This window comes from Nomascus leucogenys, chromosome 16 (genome assembly GCF_006542625.1).
Source record: "Nomascus leucogenys isolate Asia chromosome 16, Asia_NLE_v1, whole genome shotgun sequence".
NCBI classification, from domain to species: Eukaryota; Metazoa; Chordata; class Mammalia; order Primates; family Hylobatidae; genus Nomascus; species Nomascus leucogenys.
The window spans coordinates 50665368-50685265 of record NC_044396.1 but is presented as its reverse complement, the minus strand read 5'-3'; the positions used below and the strand labels follow the sequence as shown (position 1 = coordinate 50685265).

General features: G+C 38.4%; 1 protein-coding gene across 1 annotated transcript in view; it reads left to right on the top strand.

Moving 5' to 3' along the window:
• The window catches only part of STK3 (serine/threonine kinase 3), a 359556-nt gene that overhangs the window by 242049 nt on the left and 97609 nt on the right, over positions 1-19898 (top strand). The window contains exon 9 of the mRNA XM_030795127.1: positions 14657-14849. Within this exon, the coding sequence (XP_030650987.1) occupies positions 14657-14849 (193 nt within the window). The remainder of the gene's footprint in view (positions 1-14656; positions 14850-19898) is intronic.

Genomic DNA, 19898 nt, shown 5'->3' with positions numbered 1-19898 from the left:
AACTGGTTGCAACCGTGATAAAATAAGATATTCAACCAGCAGATTTGAAGAAAGGAACTGATAGAAAATCATCTTCATCTCTTTAGTTCGGAAAATGAAACATGTTCTTGCAAACCTGTAGCATAAGTTAAATGGGCTTAAGAAATGCTATAGATAGTTTAAAAGGCTTACATAATTAGAAGGTAGGTCTTAGGCTTTAGAATTAGACCTGCCTAGAATTCTTGCTTCTCCACTTATTTGTTGTATGACCTTGGACAAATTATGAAACCTATTTGAGCCTCAGGTTCCTTTGCCTAAGAGGAATAATAGCACCTCTGAGGGTTAATAAGATAATTTTTTTTTTCCCCTTTGAGATGGAGTCTCACTCTGTCTCCCAGGCTGTAGCGCAGTGGTGTGATCTTGGTTGACTGCAACCTCCACCTGCCAGGTTCAAATGATTCTCCTGCCTCAGCCTCCCAAGTAGCTGGGATTGCAGAAACGTGCCACCAAGCTTGGCTAATTTTTTGTATTTTTAGTAGAGATGGAGTTTCACTATGTTGGCCAGGCTGGTCTTGAAATCCTGACATCAGGTGATCCACCCACCTCGGCCTCCCAAAGTGTTGAGATTAAAGGCGTGAGCCACCATGCCCAGCCGAAAGAGAATTAAAAAGACGTTAGCATAGTGCTTCCCACTCATTGATAAGTATTTTTTCATTGTTAAATAAATGATCAACTGAATAATTCTAGTTAATGGCATTATTTCCTGTCCCAAAGTATAATATCTTTAACAGCTATTCTATGTTTTATAATAATAGCATTAAGTTACTAGAACCTCATAACATTGTCTTTCGTTCTGTGTTTTGGCATTACCTCATAATGAGGGATTTAACATTCATTCAATGAATTACATAATAAGAACATTGCTTTTTACCAGACATCAGGAATACAACTGTAAACAAGATCTGGTTACTGCCCTTATAGATTTGAGAGTCTAATGGGGGATTTAGACAAGATAAGTGGATAGACAATTACAGTACTGTTAAATCAGCATAAGTACAGAGTACTATGGGAATACAGAGCCATGACACCTAATTCAATCTTGGGGTGTCTGAGCTGAGAAGGAATGTGTCTGAGTGTAGTTCTAATGTAAAAAGTTGTTGTAAAACACTCCATCCAAATATATCTGTGTGTGTTAAATATATAGTCTACTCATCTTTTAAGAGCTAACTCAAGTTCAGCCTCCTCTGTGAGGCCTTCTTCACTTTCTAAAGGCAGAGTTAGAGGCTCTACTCTTGGTATTCCCATTTTACTGTCAACACTTTTCTTGTAGCACTTAATAGATTGTCCTGTAATTTATTGTTCACATGGTAGTAGATTTCCCTTAGATCTCAAACTCCCTAAAAACTGAAATGGAATTAAACGATCTTATTCATCTCCAATGTCTGGTGTACTACTTGATGTACAATAAATGCTTGTTGGATCATTAATAAGTGAAAATATAAATTTATTTATTCATTAAATAAATATTTATCAAGTACCTACTGTATGCTAGGTGTTTTATTTATTTATTTTTTTGGCATTGGAATTGAAGAAGAATTTATTCTTCAAAAGCCACTCTACATTGAATACATACAATGAACAGCAGGTAATTATGGAAATTAGCATGACTGATGAAAAAGCCATGATGATGGTAAGGACTGTAGAAGTGTGTGTTTGGGGTTACAACAGTTTTCAATATTTACATTTGAATATCTTACATATTAGCATAATTTTTACTTCTAAATGATAGTGCATAATTACTACATAATTCTTTTTTTATGGTTGTTTTTTATTTTATTTTATTTTATTACTATACTTTAAGTTTTAGGGTACATGTGCACAATGTGCAGGTTTGTTACATATGTTTACATGTGCCATGTTGGTGTGCTGCAGCCATTAACTCGTCATTTAGCATTAGATATATCTCCTCATGCTATCCCTTTCCCCTCCCCCCACCCCACAACAGTCCCCGGAGTGTGATGTTCCCCTTCCTGTGTCCATGTGTTCTCATTGTTCAATTCCCACCTGTGAGTGAGAACATGCAGTGTTTGGTTTTTTGTCCTTGTGATAGTTTACTGAGAATGATGATTTCCAGTTTCATCTGTGTCCCTACAAAGGACATGAGCTCATCATTTTTTATGGCTGCATAGTATTCCATGGTGTGTATGTGCCACATTTTCTTAATCCAGTCTATCGTTGTTGGACATTTGGGTTGGTTCCAAGTCTTTGCTATTGTGAATAGTGCCGCAATAAACATAGATGTGCATGTGTCTTTATAGTAGCATGATTTATAGTCCTTTGGGTATATACCCAGTAATGGGATGGCTGGGTCAAATGGTATTTCTAGTTGTAGATCCCTGAGGAATCGCCACACTGACTTCCACAATGGTTGTATTAGTTTACAGTCCCACCAACAGTGTAAAAGTGTTCCTGTTTCTCCACTTCCTCTCCAGCACCTGTTGTTTCCTGACTTTTTAATGATCACCATTCTAACTGGCGTGAGATGGTATCTCATTGTGGTTTTTATTTGCATTTCTCTGATAGCCAGTGATGATGAGCATTTTTCATGTGTTTTTTGGCTGCATAAATGTCTTCTTTTGAGAAGTGTCTGTTCATGTCCTTCACCCACTTTTTGATGGGGTTGTTTTTTTCATGTAAATTTGTTTGAGTTCATTGTAGATTCTGGATATTAGCCCTTTGTCAGATGAGTAGGTTACGAAAATTTTCTCCCTTTTTGTAGGTTGCCCATTCACTCTGATGGTAGTTTCTTTTGCTGTGCAGAAGCTCTTTAGTTTAATTAGATCCCATTTTTCAATTTTGGTTTTTGTTGCCATTGCTTTCAGTGTTTTAGACATGAAGTCCTTCCCCATGCCTATGTCCTGAATGGTATTGCCTAGGTTTTCTTCTAGGGTTTTTATGGTTTTAGGTCTAACATGTAAGTCTTTAATCCATCTTGAATTGATTTTTGTATAAGGTGTAAGGAAGGGATCCAGTTTCAGCTTTCTACATATGGCTAGCCAGTTTTCCCAGCACCATTTATTAAATAGAGAATCCTTTCCCCATTGCTTTTTTGTCAGGTTTGTCAAAGATCAGATAGTTGTAGATATGCGGCATTATTTCTGAGGGCTCTGTTCTGTTCCATTGATCTATATCTCTGTTTTGGTACCAGTACCCTGCTGTTTTGGTTACTGTAGCCTTGTAGTATAGTTTGAAGTCAGGTAGCATGATGCCTCCAGCTTTGTTCTTTTGGCTTAGGATTGACTTGGCAATGCGGGCTCTTTTTTTGTTTCCATATGAACTTTAAAGTAGTTTTTTCCACTTCTGTGAAGAAAGTCATTGGTAGCTTGATGGGGATGGCATTGAATCTATAAATTACCTTGGGCAGTATGGCCATTTTCACGATATTGATTCTTCCAACCCATGAGCATGGAATGTTCTTCCATTTGTTTGTATCCTCTTTTATTTCATTGAGGTTTGTAGTTCTCCTTGAAGAGGTCCTTCACGTCCCTTGTAAGTTGGATTCCTAGGTATTTTATTCTCTTTGAAGAATTGTGAATGGGAGTTCACTCATGATTTGGCTCTCTGTTTGTCTGTTATTGGTGTGTAAGAATGCTTCTGATTTTTGTACATTGATTTTGTATCCTGAGACTTTGCTGAAGTTGCTTATCAGCTTAAAGAGATTTTGAGCTGAGATGGTGGGGTTTTCTAGATGTACAATCATGTCATCTGCAAACAGGGACAATTTGACTTCCTCTTTTCCTAATTGAATACCCTTTATTTCCTTCTCCTGCCTAATTGCTAGGTGTTTTAATAATGAGGATTAAGAAGTTAAAACAGTCTCTTGTCTTCATCAGACTTACATTCTAGTGGTTGTTAAGACCAGGTATAGACTGTGAAGAATACCGAATGGAAAATGATGGAGGCTTTAGTTTTGATTGGTGGTCAGAAAAAGCTTCACCGAGGAGGTCACAGCTAAATAGATACGTGAGTTAAATAAATTATCAAGCTGGTTTATGGATGAGCATTCCAGTCTGAGAGATCAGCCAATTTAAAGGCTCAAAAGGAAGAACATGCTTAGAATACTCAAGAAACAGCAAAGGAGGTCAGCCTGGTTAGAGCTTGGTGAGCAAGAAGGAATGTGATAGGAGATGGGATTGGCAGATATTACTAGATGGGATAGGCCAGATCACATTTGGACATGATAAAGGTTTTGGATCTTATTCTAAGTGTGATAGGAGGCCAAATGCAGAGTTCTTAGCAGGAGAGAGTAACATGTCATTTTTCTTCTGAAGGGATCAATCTGCCTATGTGAGTGAGACTAAAAGGGGCAAAAATGGAAACAATAAGAACAGTCAGTAGGCTATTTTCATGCTCCAAGTGGGAGAAGATGGTGGCTTGGACTAGAATGGACGGAATAATTTGTATGGGACTCTGGGAATAGAAGGTTGTCATATAAGCTTTTAAAATTGTAAGCTTGCACCTCAAACTTAAGCATTTGAGTAGATAAAAATTTAAACATAATTCAGGTACATGTATGTAGTAGAATAATGGGCTAAGAAATAAAAGAACTTGTTTCTTAGTCCCAGACCTACTTTTAAGTAGGTGTGTGACCTTAGGGAAGTCTCTTATTTTCTGTGGACCTCAGTGTTTTCAGATATAAAATGACAGTTTGAATTAGTTTCTCTCTAACTGTAAAGGTCCCCGATTTTATAATTCCATGAAAAAGTCAATATGTATTGAGCGTGTCAACCTAAATAACAAGGACTCTCTAAAAGAAAGTAACATTTATTTTAGAATAGGTCATTGCAGTGCGAGTAAAGGTGCTATAGTAAACAATGTGCATATTCGGGGGGTAAAGGAAGACAAAGGTTTTTAAGGAAAAATGGGGAGAATTGCATAATTGTTTTGATTTGCTTATCCTTGTGCTTCAGTCTGTGGTTGGATAGGCAGTTGCTGGGTAGATGTCCTCGCAGTATTTTTCATGTAAGATTGCAATGGCCTTTGTGCAAGATGGTGGTTTCGGCATTCTTTTGAGATAGCTTTTGCTATCAGGCATTTATGCATGAGGATCATCTCTTTATGGCTTTACCTTGCTCCATTTGTCAGGGTTGGTTTTTGTTTGTTTTTGTTGTTGTTGTTGTTGTTTTAAACAGAAATGACTTCATTTTGATTCTGACAACTTTCACAAACCCTTACTGTGTTTTGAATACTGAATGAAGCACTTTAGTGGATTCAGAGGTACTCTAAGACATTCTTGTCCATAGGGTACTTATATTTATAAAAGATTTTGCAAAACAGTTGCTTGCAGTATGAGATCATACATTGAATACAGAAGTGTCTAATGCAGGTTGTAAATTCTATGGAAGTTTAGAAAAGAGAATAATTAACAAAGACTGAATTAGCCATGGAAGGAGTAGATACTTGATCTGAAACTCGGTAGGATTTAGTTAAATGGATAGAGGGGAAGGATGTTCTGGATAGAGAATAGGACGTACACAAAGGAAATCTTTAATGAGCACAGCATCATACGGAGTTATGGCAAAGAGAGATTCAGTTAAAGTCCAGCCTGCCTGTATTGGAGGTTATATGAGCAATGGGAAAATAGGATTGGTCCATAGAAGACATTGAAATTTAGGCAGAAATGTTTAGCTTTAATGAAGGCAGGAACTGGGAGCCATTGTAGATTCTTCAGTAGAATGATAGAAATAGTATTCAAGAAAGGTTAGTATAATGCCATGTACTTTGAGGAAGGTGTGAAACTACCTTGTTCCAGGTAGCATGCAGGCATTTTGCTTACCTTTTTATTTAATCATTAATCTTTGGAGACAAGGATCCTATGCCTCATAAGTGATTTGAGTCAGGATTTGAACTAATGTCTGTCTGACTCTAGAAAGTTAGACGGGAGCGTCCTCAGTCAGGAAGCATTAGCTGCAGTAAACCACCTATGAGGTAGTGAGGATTATACCCAGTAGCAGTGGGAATGGAAAAGAAGACATGGAGCTAAGAGAGAATTTTTTAAAGAACTAGTTGACTGATGCATGTATAGGGAATGAAAAAGAAAATAAGTGTAAGAAGACATTGAAGTTTTATGTAGCAAGTGAAGATTACCATGCTTTGTGGTGGTTGTTGGGGATGGAGACAGATAGGAGGGACTGCAGAGATAAATGAAATAATATCTGATTTGGGACTGTAAAATTTTAGACATCATTAAATATTTACGTAATAAGTAAAGACATAGGAAAATTTCAGGATTTGAGGCTCCTCGACTTATTAGATAGTTGAAGACATGAGAATGAAGAGGTCTTCTAAAAGAGAAAGGATTATGAAAGAAGTGCAAATGACTTTGAGACCTAATGCCCAAGCTTAGCATGTAGGTTTAGGAAGAGGAAAGGTATCAAACAGCTGTCCAACTATTGTTATATTATACAACCCAAGTTGGTGAAACTCAACATTGATGTTCTCAGATTTGCATTTTGACCTCTGCCAGAACTAGATTTTGCTTATATGTTTCTACTAAAAATGGAATAAATATAAATGAATTTGAGTGCATAATCAAGTTTTTCTAAATAGCAGATTCTTTGGTCCTTTCTTTCTTTCTTTCTTTTCGAAATGAGGTCTTGCTCTGTCACCCAGGCTGGAGGGCAGTGGCACCATCATAGCTCACTGTAGCCTCAAACTTGAGCTCAGGCAATCCTCCAGCCTCAGCCCATCAAGTAGCAAGGACTACAGGCACACCACCATGTTCAGCTAATTTTTAAATTTTTCGTGGAGACAAGGTCTTGCTGTATTGCCTAGGCTGGTCTCAAACTCCTGACCTTCTGCCCTGGCCTCTCAAAGCACTGGGATTATCAGTTGGTCTTTCAAACAGGATTTGTTAATTTATTTTTATGACCCTATTCCAGTATATCTTTGGTGAATGTTCTAAAGAGCACTTTTAATTTGTACTTTTATTACTGACTTGATTCTTCTGTGAAACATTTAAAAGCTGAGATTTCACGACAAAAGCACAGGCAACAAAAGAAAAATATTGATAAATCAGACTTCATCAAAATTAAAAACTTACATCAAAAGACACTATAAATAAAGTAAAAAGCACACAGAATGGGAGAAAATATTTGCAAATTATATCTCTGGCAAGGAATTAATATCCAGAATTTGTAATAACTCAACAACAGAAAAACCAAAGAACCCATTTTAAAACGGGCAAATGGATATTTCTCCAAAGAAGATATACAAATGGCTGATAAGCATGCGAAAAGATTGCTCAACATCAGTAGTCATTAGGGAGATGCAGATCAAACTACAATGTGATAACACTTCATGTTCATTAGGATGGCTATTGTTTTTTAAAAATGGAAAATAACAAGTGTTGCCAAGGATGTGGAGAAGTTGGAATCCTGTGCATTGCTGGTGGGAATGTAAAATGGTATAGCCACTGTGGAAAACAGTTTGGGCACTTAAAAAATTAAATATGAAGTTACCATGTGATCCAGCAATTGTACTTCTAGGTAGATACCCAACCGAACTGAAAATAGGGATTCAAACAGATACTTGTAGGTCAATGTTCACATTAGCACTATTCACAGTAGCCAAAGGTGTCAACAATCCAAATGGCCATCAACAGATAAATAGGAAAACAAAATGTGGTGTATTCATACAATGGAATATCATTCAGCCTTAAAAAGGAATGAAATTTTTCTACCACAATATGCATTAATCTTGAATGCATTAGGCTCAGTGAAATATATTGTGTGATTCCACTTACATGAGGTATCTAGAATACGCAAATTCGTAAGTACAATGGAAATTATGAATTAGTACTATGGTATAAATAGTAGTACTCATGAATTTACCTATTCTAAATACCTCATGTAAGTACAATAGAGGTTGCCAGGGCTGGGGAAAGGGGGGATGAAGAGTTCTGTAAATGTATAATGGTGGTGGTTGCACAACATTGTAAATGTATTTAGTGCTACAGAATTATACACTTAAAAATTGTTAAAATGGTGAATTTTATATATATGTATTTGTATATTTTGCCATAATTTAAAAGAAAAAGCTAATGGCTGTTTTACAAGGTTATAGACATCATTATGCCCATTATAATAGTGTCAATGTGTTCTGTCTTAAAGGTGCTCTCTTTTATATGTTTGTTTTGTCATCATATTCTTTCTTATGCATTTGTTGATAGTTTACCTATCTTAATCCTTATTTTATTTTTTATTTTGTGTGTGTGTGTGTGTGTGTAACAGTTTTATTTTTATTTATTTTTATTTTTTTATTTTATTATTATACTTTCGGATTTAGGGTACATGTGCACAATGTGCAGGTTTGTTACATATGTATACATGTGCCATGTTGGTTTGCTGCACTCATTAACTCGTCAATTAGCATTAGGTATATCTCCTAATGCTGTCCCTCCCCCCTCCCCCCAACCCACAACAGTCCCTGGAGTGTGATGTTCCCCTTCCTGTGTCCATGAGTCCTCATTGTTCAATTCCCACCTATCAGTGAGAACATGCGGTGTTTGGTTTTTTGTCCTTGCGATAGTTTACTGAGAATGATGTTTTCCAGTTTCATCCATGTCCCTACAAAGGACATGAACTCATCATTTTTTATGGCTGCATAGTTATTCCATGGTGTATATGTGCCACATTTTCTTAATCCAGTCTGTTGTTGTTGGACATTTGGGTTGGTTCCAAGTCTTTGCTATTGTGAATAGTGCCGCAATAAACATACATGTGCATTTGTCTTTATAGCAGCATGATTTATAGTCCTTTGGGTATATACCCAGTAATGGGATGGCTGGGTCAAATGGTATTTCTAGTTGTAGATCCCTGAGGAATCGCCACACTGACTTCCACAATGGTTGTATTAGTTTACAGTCCCACCAACAGCGTAAAAGTGTTCCTATTTCTCCACATCCTCTCCAGCACCTGTTGTTTCCTGACTTTTTAATGATGGCCATTCTAACTGGCATGAGATGGTATCTCATTGTGGTTTTCATTTGCATTTCTCTGATAGCCAGTGATGATGAGCATTTTTTCATGTGTTTTTTGGCTGCGTAAATGTCTTCTTTTGAGAAGTGTCTGTTCATGTCCTTCGCCCACTTTTTGATGGGGTTGTTTGTTTTTTTCTTGTAAATTTGTTTGAGTTCATTGAAGATTCTGGATATTAGCCCTTTCTCAGATGAGTAGGTTGCAAAAATTTTCTCCCATTTTGAAGGTTGCCTGTTCCCTAGAAGCTCTTTAGTTTAATTAGATCCCATTTGTCAATTTTGGCTTTTGTTGCCATTGCTTTTGGTGTTTTAGACATGAAGTCCTTGCCCACACCTATGTCCTGAATGGTATTGCCTAGGTTTTCTTTTAGAGTTTTTATGGTTTTAGGTCTAACATGTAAGTCTTTAATCCATTTGGAATTAATTTTTGTATAAGGTGTAAGGAAGGGATCCAGTTTCAGCTCTCTACATATTGCTAGCCAGTTTTCCCAGCACCATTTATTAAATAGAGAATCCTTTCCCCATTGCTTTTTTGTCAGGTTTGTCAAAGATCAGATAGTTGTAGATATGCGGCATTATTTCTGAGGGCTCTGTTCTGTTCCATTGATCTATGTCTCTGTTGTGGTACCAGTACCCTGCTGTTTTGGTTACTGTAGCCTTGTAGTATAGTTTGAAGTCAGGTAGCATGATGCCTCCAGCTTTGTTCTTTTGGCTTAGGATTGACTTGGCAATGCGGGCTCTTTTTTGGTTCCCTATGAACTTTAAAGTAGTTTTTTCCAATTCTGTGAAGAAAGTCTTTGGTAGCTTGAGGGGGATGGCATTGAATCTATAAACTACCTTGGGCAGTATGGCCATTTTCACGATACTGATTCTTCCAACCCATGAGCATGGAATGTTCTTCCATTTGTTTGTATCCTCTTTTATTTCATTGAGCAGTGGTTTGTTGTTCTCCTTGAAGAGGTCCTTCACATCCCTTGTAAGTTGGATTCCTAGGTATTTTATTCCCTTTGAAGCAATTGTGAATGGGAGTTCACTCATGATTTGGCTGTCTGTTTGTGATTGGTGTACAAGAATGCTTGTGATTTTTGCACATTGATTTTGTATCCTGAGACTTTGCTGAAGTTGCTAATCAGCTTAAGGAGATTTTGGACTAAGACGATGGGGTTTTCTAGATATACAATCATGTCATCTGCAAACAGGGACAATTTGACTTCCTCTTTTCCTAATTGAATACCCTTTATTTCCTTCTCCTGCCTGATTGCCCTGGCCAGAACTTCCAGCACTTTGTTGAATAGGAGTGGTGAGAAAGGGCATCCCTGTCTTGTGCCAGTTTTCAAAGGAAATGCTTCCAGTTTTTGCCCATTCAGTATGATATTGGCTGTGGGTTTGTCATAGATAGCTCTTATTATTTTGAGATACATCCCATCAATACCTAATTTATTGTGAGTTTTTAGCATGAAGGGTTGTTGAATTTTGTCAAAGGCCTTTTCTGCATCTATTGAGATAATCATGTGGTTTTTGTCTTTGGTTCTGTTTATATGCTGGATTACATTTATTGATTTGCGTATGTTGAACCAGCCTTGCATCCCAGGGATGAAGCCCACTTGATCATGGTGCATAAGCTTTTTGATGTGCTGCTGGATTCGGTTTGCCAGTATTTTATTGAGGATTTTTGCATCGATGTTCATCAAGGATATTGGTCTGAAATTCTCTTTTTTGGTTATGTCTCTGCCAGGCTTTGGTATCAGGACAATGCTAGCCTCATAAAATGAGTTAGGGAGGATTCCCTCTTTTTCTATCGATTGGAATAGTTTCAGAAGGAATGGTACCAGTTCCTCCTTGTACCTCTGGTAGAATTCAGCTGTGAATCCATCAGGTCCTGGACTCTTTTTGGTTGGTAAGCCATTCATTATTGCCACAATTTCAGAGCCTGTTATTGGTCTATTCAGAGATTCAACTTCTTCCTGGTTTAGTCTTGGGAGGGTGTATTTGTCGAGGAATTCATCCATTTCTTCTAGATTTTCTAGTTTATTTGCGTAGAGGTGTTCGTAGTATTCTCTGATGGTAGATTGTATTTCTGTGGGATCGGTGGTGATATCCCCTTTTTCATTTTTTATTGCATCTATTTGATTCTTCTCTCTTTTCTTCTTTATTAGTCTTGCTAGAGGTCTATCAATTTTGTTGATCTTTTCAGAAAGCCAGCTCCCGGATTCATTAATTTTTTGAAGGGTTTTTTGTGTCTCTATTTCCTTCAGTTCTGCTCTGATTTTAGTTATTTCTAGCCTTCTGCTAGCTTTTGAATGTGTTTGCTCTTGCTTTTCTAGTTCTTTTAATTGTGATGTTAGGGTGTCAATTTTGGATCTTTCCTGCTTTCTCTTGTGGGCATTTAGTACTGTGAATTTCCCTCTACACACTGCTTTGAATGTGTCCCAGAGATTCTGGTACGTTGTGTCTTTGTTCCCGTTGGTTTCAAAGAACATCTTTATTTCTGCCTTCATTTCATTATGTACCCAGTAGTCATTCAGGAGCAGGTTGTTCAGTTTCCATGTAGTTGAGCGGTTTTGAGTGAGTTTCTTAATCCTGAGTTCTCGTTTAATTGCACTGTGGTCTGAGAGACAGTTTGTTATAATTTCTGTTCTTTTACATTTGCTGAGGAGAGCTTTACTTCCAACTATGTGGTCAATTTTGGAATAGGTGTGGTATGGTGCTGAAAAAAATGTATATTCCGTTGATTTGGGGTGGAGAGTTCTGTAGATGTCTATTAGGTCCACTTTGTGCAGAGCTGAGTTCAATTCCTGGATATCCTTGTTAACTTTCTGTCTTGTTGATCTGTCTAATGTTGACAGTGGGGTGTTAAAATCTCCCATTATTATTGTGTGGGAGTTTAAGTCCCTTTGTAGGTCACTCAGGACTTGCTTTATGAATCTGGGTGCTCCTGTTTTGGGTGCATATATATTTAGGATAGTTAGCTCTTCTTGTTGAATTGATCCCTTTACCATTATGTAATGGCCTTCTTTGTCTCTTTTGATCTTTGTTGGTTTAAAGTCTATTTTATCAGAGACTAGGATTGTAACCCCTGCCTTTTTTTGTTTTCCATTTGCTTGATAGATCTTCCTCCATCCCTTTATTTTGAGTCTATGTGTGTCTCTGCACGTGAGATGGGTTTCCTGAATACAGCACAATGATGGGTCTTGATTCCTTATCCAGTTTGCCAGTCTGTGTCTTTTAATTGGAGCATTTAGCCCATTTAAAGTTAATATTGTTATGTGTGAATTTGATCCTGTCATTATGTTGTTAGTTGGTTATTTTGCTGGTTAGTGGATGCAATTTCTTCCTAGCCTCGATGGTCTTTACAATTTGGCATGTTTTTGCAGTGGCTGGTACCAGTTGTTCCTTTCCATGTTTAGTGCTTCCTTCAGGAGCTCTTTTAGGGCAGGCCTGGTGGTGACAAAATCACTCAGCATTTGCTTGTCTGTAAAGTATTTTATTTGTCCTTCACTTATGAAGCTTCGTTTGGCTGGATATGAAATTCTGGGTTGAAAATTCTTTAAGAATGTTGAACATCAGCCCCAACTCTCTTCTGGCTTGTAGGGTTTCTGCCAAGAGATCAGCTGTTTTTCTGATGGGCTTCCCTTTGTGGGTAACCCGACCTTTCTCTCTGGCCGCCCTTAACATTTTTTCCTTCATTTCAACTTTGGTGAATCTGACAATTACGTGTCTTTGAGTTGCTCTTCTCGAGGAGTATCTTTGTGGCGTTCTCTGTATTTCCTGAATCTGAATGTTGGCCTGTCTTGCTAGATTGGGGAAGTTCTCCTGGATAATATCTTGCAGAGTGTTTTACAACTTGGTTCCATTCTCCCTGTCATTTTCAGGTACACCAATCAGACGTAGGTTTGGTCTTTTCACATAGTCCCAAATTTCTTGGAGGCTTTGTTCGTTTCTTTTTATTCTTTTTTCTCTAAACTTCCCTTCTCGCTTCATTTCATTCATTTCATCTTCCATCACTGATACCCTTTCTTCCAGTTGATTGCATCGGCTCCTGAGGCTTCTGCAATCTTCGCGTTGTTCTCGAAACTTGGCTTTCAGCTCCATCAGCTCCTTTAAGCCCTTCTCTCCATTGGTTATTCTAGTTATCCATTCGTCTAATTTTTTTTCAAAGTTTTTAACTTCTTTGCTATTGTTTTGAATTTCCTCCCGTAGCTCCCAGTAGTTTGATCCTCTGAAGTCTTCTCTCAGCTCGTCAAAGTCATTCTCCATCCAGCTTTGTTCTGTTGCTGGTGAGGAACTGCGTTCCTTTGGAGGAGGAGAGGTGCTCTGCTTTTCAGAGTTTCCAGTTTTTCTGCTCTGTTTTTTCCCCATCTTTGTGGTTTTATCTACTTTTGGTCTTTGATGATGGTGATGTACAGATGGGTTTTTGGTGTGGATGTCCTTTCTGTTTGTTAGTTTTCCTTCTACCAGACAGGACCCTCAGCTGCAGGTCTGTTGGAGTTTACTAGAGGTCCACTCCAGACCCTGTTTGGCTGAGTGTCAGCAGCGGTGGCTGCAGAACAGCGGATTTTCATGAGACCACGAATTCAGCTGTCTGATAGTTCCTCTGGAAGTTTTGTCTCAGAGGAGTACCTGGCCGAGTGAGGTGTCAGTCTGTCCCTACTGGGGGGTGCCTCCCAGTTAGGCTGCTCAGGGGTCAGGGACCCACTTTAGGAGGCAGTCTGTCCGTTCTCAGATCTGCAGCTGCGTGCTGGGAGAACCACTACTCTCTTCAAAGCTGTCAGACAGGGACATTTAAGTCTGCAGAGGTTCCTGCTGAATTTTTGTTTGTCTGTGCCCTACCCCCAGAGGTGGATCCTACAGAGGCAGGCAGGCCTCCTTGAGCTGTGGTGGGCTCCACCCAGTTGGAGCTTCCTGGCTGCTTTGTTTACCTAAGCAAGCCTGGGCAATGGAGGGCGTCCCTCCCCCAGTCTTGCTGCCGCCTTGCAGTTTGATCTCAGACTGCTGTGCTAGCAATCAGCGAGATTCCGTGGGCATAGGCCCCTCCGAATCAGGTGCAGGACACAATCTCCTGGTGTGCCGTTTTCCAAGCCCGTTGGAAAAGCGCAGTATTAGGGTGGGACTGACCCGATTTTCCAGGTGCCGTCTGTTACCCCGTTCTTTGACTAGGAAAGGGAACTCCCTGACCCCCTGTGCTTCCTGAGTGAGGCAATGTCTCGCCCTGCTTCGGCTCGCGCACAGTGCACTGCACCGACTGTCCTGCACCCACTGTTTGGCACTCCCTAGTAAGATGAACCCGGTACCTCAAACGGAAATGCAGGAATTACCCGTCTTCTGTGCCGCTCACGCTGGGAGCTGTTCCTATTCGGCCATCTTGGCTCCACCCTCCCTTAATCCTTATTTTATAAGCAACTAGCAGCCTTCTACTTCATCAGTTTCTGTTGCTTGATCTTTAATTACCTAAAGCTTTAGGTTATTTTGAATAATTTTCACTCTTAAAATAACATTTGTATGTATGTCTTTATATTAAAATCAGTACTAATAGTATTTTTTATAAGTATTAAAACTATAATATATTCATTCTCTTGTTAAGAATTAAGAAATCCAGCTGTCATAGAGAAGTCTTCCCTCATTGCAGTATTTTGCTTGCAGGATGAAGATGAGCTGGATTCCCACACTATGGTGAAGACTAGTGTGGAGAGTGTGGGCACCATGCGGGCCACAAGCACGATGAGTGAAGGGGCCCAGACCATGATTGAACATAATAGCACCATGTTGGAGTCTGACTTGGGGACCATGGTGATAAACAGTGAGGATGAGGAAGAAGAAGATGGAACTATGAAAAGTATGTGGCTTTTTTACATTGAATATTAGTTTTCTAATTTGAAAGGATACTTTTATAGGAACCAAGCTAGTTCTGTGTTACTTTTTATAGCCAATTGTGGAAAATTTTGTTTCTTAGATTTATGTAACAGTAAAAAAGAGTATGGCACGAGTCACCTTTTTAAAATTATATTTTAATATAGCAGAAAACAACACATCTTCAACTTAGAGTTATAGAACTTTTTTCTGTTGAAGGTTGCTAACCTACAGCTTAATTTGCAAAGTATTTGAGAGAAAAAGATAGTGTTCCTAACATTTACTTTCCCAATTAAAAAAGTGAACCTAAAATTATCTTTCAGTAAATTCAATAGACTATTATTTTATGTTGTCCAAATTATCAGTTAAACCACAAAGAGCAGTGCGAGCTATGGGAAGAAATAAGGTGGGAAAATAAGAAACACTAGAAAGAGGGATTAAGAGGCAGGGATGCTCATACAGGAGATTCAGTTCCATGAATATTTACTGCTGCTTATCATATGTGAGGCACAGTGCTGGGGGTGCTGCAGTGGCTAAAATGATGATCAAACATTCTCTCTGACCTCTGTTGCTTACAAAGTGATGACAATAGGAATGCTTTCACAGACTAGCACTTCTCTTTTTTAAAAACAGTTTTTTAAGATACTGTAGTTAACATCGTAGATCATTGTGATTTCACAGTTATAGGCAAAAACGAATTTTCTCTTAGCACCAACTGACCTTTTTCTTCCTGTCCTGCTCCTACCCTACTCCTGTGTGGTTAGTGTCAAAGTCTAAGCAAGCACTAGGCTGCTTTCCACTGAAGAGTATTGCCTCTCAATGGCAGAAAAGCAGAATTACATGGCTTCTAGCATTGTAGAACCTAGAAAATTGTAAATATTCAAGTGATTTGCTGGTACTGCAAAATGGATACTGGAATTTTCTCTCAGATACTCCCTTTTTGCCCACCCTTTTCTTTTTGCTACTCCCCCATGAGGTCTGACCCATAGCTTCAAGTCACGTGGTTCATTACTGCTGCTTTCTTCACATTTCCTAGTTCTGTGTAGCCCACTATGGTTGCATATGTACTTTGGATAGAGAGGATCATGAAGCACAAAATGTAATAGATTGCTATATTGCCATAATCCTGGGGGTGGAGTATGAATTTTCTATCTCCTGCCATTGGTGGGTCTTCTGTGCCTTTTTCCTGGAAAGCAGCCTAAATCTTGGATTTCCTGAAATTCCTAGCTGGGCATCTGACTAGAGTAAGTTTTCTGCATCCGTAATGTGCCTGACTCCACTGCAGAGGATGGTCTTGTGGCCTCCAGAACCAGCTAGTGTTAGGGCACAAGTGGACCACAAAGACTCTGTGGTAAAACAGTTAACACATTTTTCATCCACATGTAATATCAATTTTCCATAAGCTGACATAATTTTTTAACTCAAATTTTATGATTCTTAACAGATCAATTAGATCATTGAGTGCTTTTTTGTGTCTTTAGGGAGTTACTGAGTTCCTCATGAAGCTATATAAACGACTTTTCATGCAGTCATATAGTTGAACATCAGCATATATATAGTAGTTAAGAAAAATGAGTTTTTATAGAATCTAATTCATTTAGATTGTGGTGTATTATATTTCAAGGAAGAGAGAGTAATGATGATGTTTCCGGCATCATACTTTAAAATTATACACCACAGAGTTCTACACATTTTGTGTAGTGACTTTTAGGTTTGACATCCACAAAAATCAATATATGTTATAATTTTGTTATAACTGATTGTATACGTATGACTTTTTGTCACAGAGATTTTATTGAAAACCAATTTTGAAGTTGAGCAGATAGTGGTTTTTATAGCTGCAGTTGTTTTATGGACCTCAGCAAATTTTAAATCCCATGAGCCAACTTTCTGTGTTTTTTGTTTCTGCAAGTTAGACATCATTCTGTAATGTGGGACTTCACTGTTTCCAAAATTGTACTCAAGTGATGTTAGTATAACCCCTAGGGATTGTCATATTGTAGTACAGCAGTAGTAAAGAATGTGAAGAAGTTATTGAGGGAAGACTTACTTTTTCTGAAACCACATAATTATTGTAGTTTTGTTTTTCTCATGATCTAAATCTTTAAAACTTCTTAAATTAGTTGGTATGAGATCTCAGCTTATGTCACATCAGTCAAAGCCACATTTGCTAATGTGTCTTCAGCATTTTTGTTCCCTAATAAGATGATAGCAGTATATTATTTTTGGTTTTCTAAAATCTCTACAATGTGTACTGAAGATTCAGATTTTCATCTCTTTTTCCATTGGAGTTTCAAGTGAGTTGCCTGATTTAACATCCTTGTCAGTTTAAATTATGTTTCCACTTTCTCTTTTATACCTTTAACCATGAAGCTAGAAATTATGGGCCTATTTTCCTTACCTCTAGGAAGGAAAATTACCCACAGACCCTTTGAAGGGAAGTGGAGAAAAATGACAAAAAATATTTTGAAATTTGATCTACCTTCTAAAAAATGGACATGGACCCTATGGGCACGTCCCAAGGATAACTTTCCAAACCTGTTTTTAGCAATGATGGCATTATTTTTACCCTCCCACTTCCAGTCTTCCTATTCAGATATCCCTAAGGCCTCCTCATTCCCCATGGAATGTCCAGGCTTTAGCTGTGTCACCAAGATCCTTCACAGTCTGGCACTAGCCAGTATTTACATGTGGGTCTCTACTTCTTCTTTATGGATTATGCTTTATCCATACTAGTCTGTGCCAGTTGGAATTCTGAATGCTTGACACTGGGTAAAAGCAGGTTGGTTGTCATTCAAGAAAATCAACTTAGGATTTCTTATCCTGGAGTAGATTAGGACCAGGTCAAGAATCTGTGTCATCAAATTGATGGGGTAGGAGAGATTATTTCATCATGGATGACTCTGGGAGAGTAGTAGCTTCAGCAAAGACAAGACTGGGGCTTTTTAGTTTGTTCAGCTCAGATCTACTCAGTTAGCTCTGTTTTTATGGAGAAACTTTCTGATCTTACAGAGCTGTGGCTAGATTGGTAGCACTAGTTGCCCTGGAGGGAAACTATCTCTTATGGGTATCTGAGGAAGAGCCATATTTTCCAGCCAGGTTTTTATTTTTCACGTGTGTATCTGTCGTTTCCCCAGATAAGTTACGAAGTTTGTCCTGGTAAGAATGCTGTATAAATCTCCTCTGCTACATAATAGTACATGCTCTTGGAATATTGGTTTCATGAATGAATACTAATTACAGTAGAGTCAGAGTCAAGCTGTGTGTGTGTGTGTGTGTGTGTGTGTGTGTGTTATAGTAGAATTTAAGATACATAGCTCTGGAAGCTAAGAGAACCTTCAGGTAAATCTCCTGCCTTAGTAAGATACTTTCTTTTCAAGTGTTCTACCATCCCTGCTTCTCATTTCACCGAGCAGACCCTCTGAAAATGTGTTCCTTAAGATACCCATTCAGTGAAATTCTCTGATAAATATATATAAATAATATACAGTAATCAGAAGTATTTGGGAAATGCATATTTATCCTAGAGATAAATTATTAGAGAACTACAGTATATATTATTAACTTATTAAATGCAAATAGTACAGGAAGGAAAGAGTTTAAAAATTACATTACCCAAGCTTTCCTTCACTTATTTGACCATGAAAAGCTTTTAATGAGGAACATATCAGTGATTAACATCCTGTGTAATAAGTATCTGAGAAACACATTTTGGGAAATGCTATCACGAGAGCCCTCTAGTTCCCTGACCCTAGTTCCTAGTCTGCTTTCTTTTTATTAGCACACCCTCCCTTCACTTCTATATCCAGCTTAGAGGCTATATTTCATTATTTCATTGCTTCTGCCACTCTCTTATATTCTAAACTCCTCTTAGAGGCTATATTTCATTGCTTCTGCCACTCTCTTATATTCTAAACTCCTCTGTCCTAATGTCTTGTCTTTTCTGCCTCTCCTGGAAACTTTGATATGGTCCAGTCTCAGTGTTCATCTTCTCTACATCTTTACCTGGCTATTGAGTGCTGCTGGAGATAATCTTCCATCTGCACAGATGAGGGCTACCAGATCAAGACCTTCTGCCCCATTTGGGCCCTCAACTTTCCTGGAGGCATGTGTTTCTCTGTTCAGCAATTCCTCATTCTACAGAGTGGCTAGTTTAGATCTTCACTAAATCTCTTCTTGCTACCTCCCATCGCAGTTTCAGTAGATGACGTTGCTCCCTACTTTATAGAAAAAAATGAAATGTTATCATGCAAGTACCTAGAGAAGCTGTATAGGTGTTTTAAATGTGGTCTTTGGAATAAGGTTGAAAAATTGAGTCATTCTTAATTTCCATTTCTTTCTTCACCCTTCATGGAAGTAACATCTCATCAGTTCTGCCCCCTAAATATCCCTATCCTCTTCTCATGATCTCTGCTTGCATTTCTTTAGTGCAAGTCCTCATAGTTTCTCACTTGTGAGGCTTCTAAACTGATCCTCTGCCTCCAATCTTCATTCCTTACCCACCATACAGATTTCCGCACATTTCTCTTCTGCTTATGCCCTCCCAGTGACTACCAATTTGCTTATAGGCTAAAGCTCAACACCAGTTAAGAAGCAGTATATGCTCTGGTTCCTACTTACCTTTCTATTCCCTCTCCATCCTTCTTCCAGCTTCTCAGCTCTTACAGAGCTTTTTTACCTTTGGCCACTTGCAATGCCCAAATCCTCCTGTGGGATTTATGCTTCTTTTGCTAAATCATGTTCACTCAGGCTCAGTTAAGAGGTTGCTTCCTCTACCAACTCCAGGTTAGGAATAAGTGCCCCTCTAATAGGCTCCCATCTTACCCCAAGCTTTCACTCTTACAGCACTGTCGTGCTTTATTGTGAGCGTGTGCTTTGGTTTATTCCCCACTGTATTTTTGATACCTAATACAATACCTAGCACTTGGTAAGAGTTCATGAAATGTTTTCTGAACAAATGATATGGTATAGTGAAAAGCATGGGATGTGAAGCCAAATCATTTAGTAATTGTGTTGCTTAATTCTGTCTGAGTTT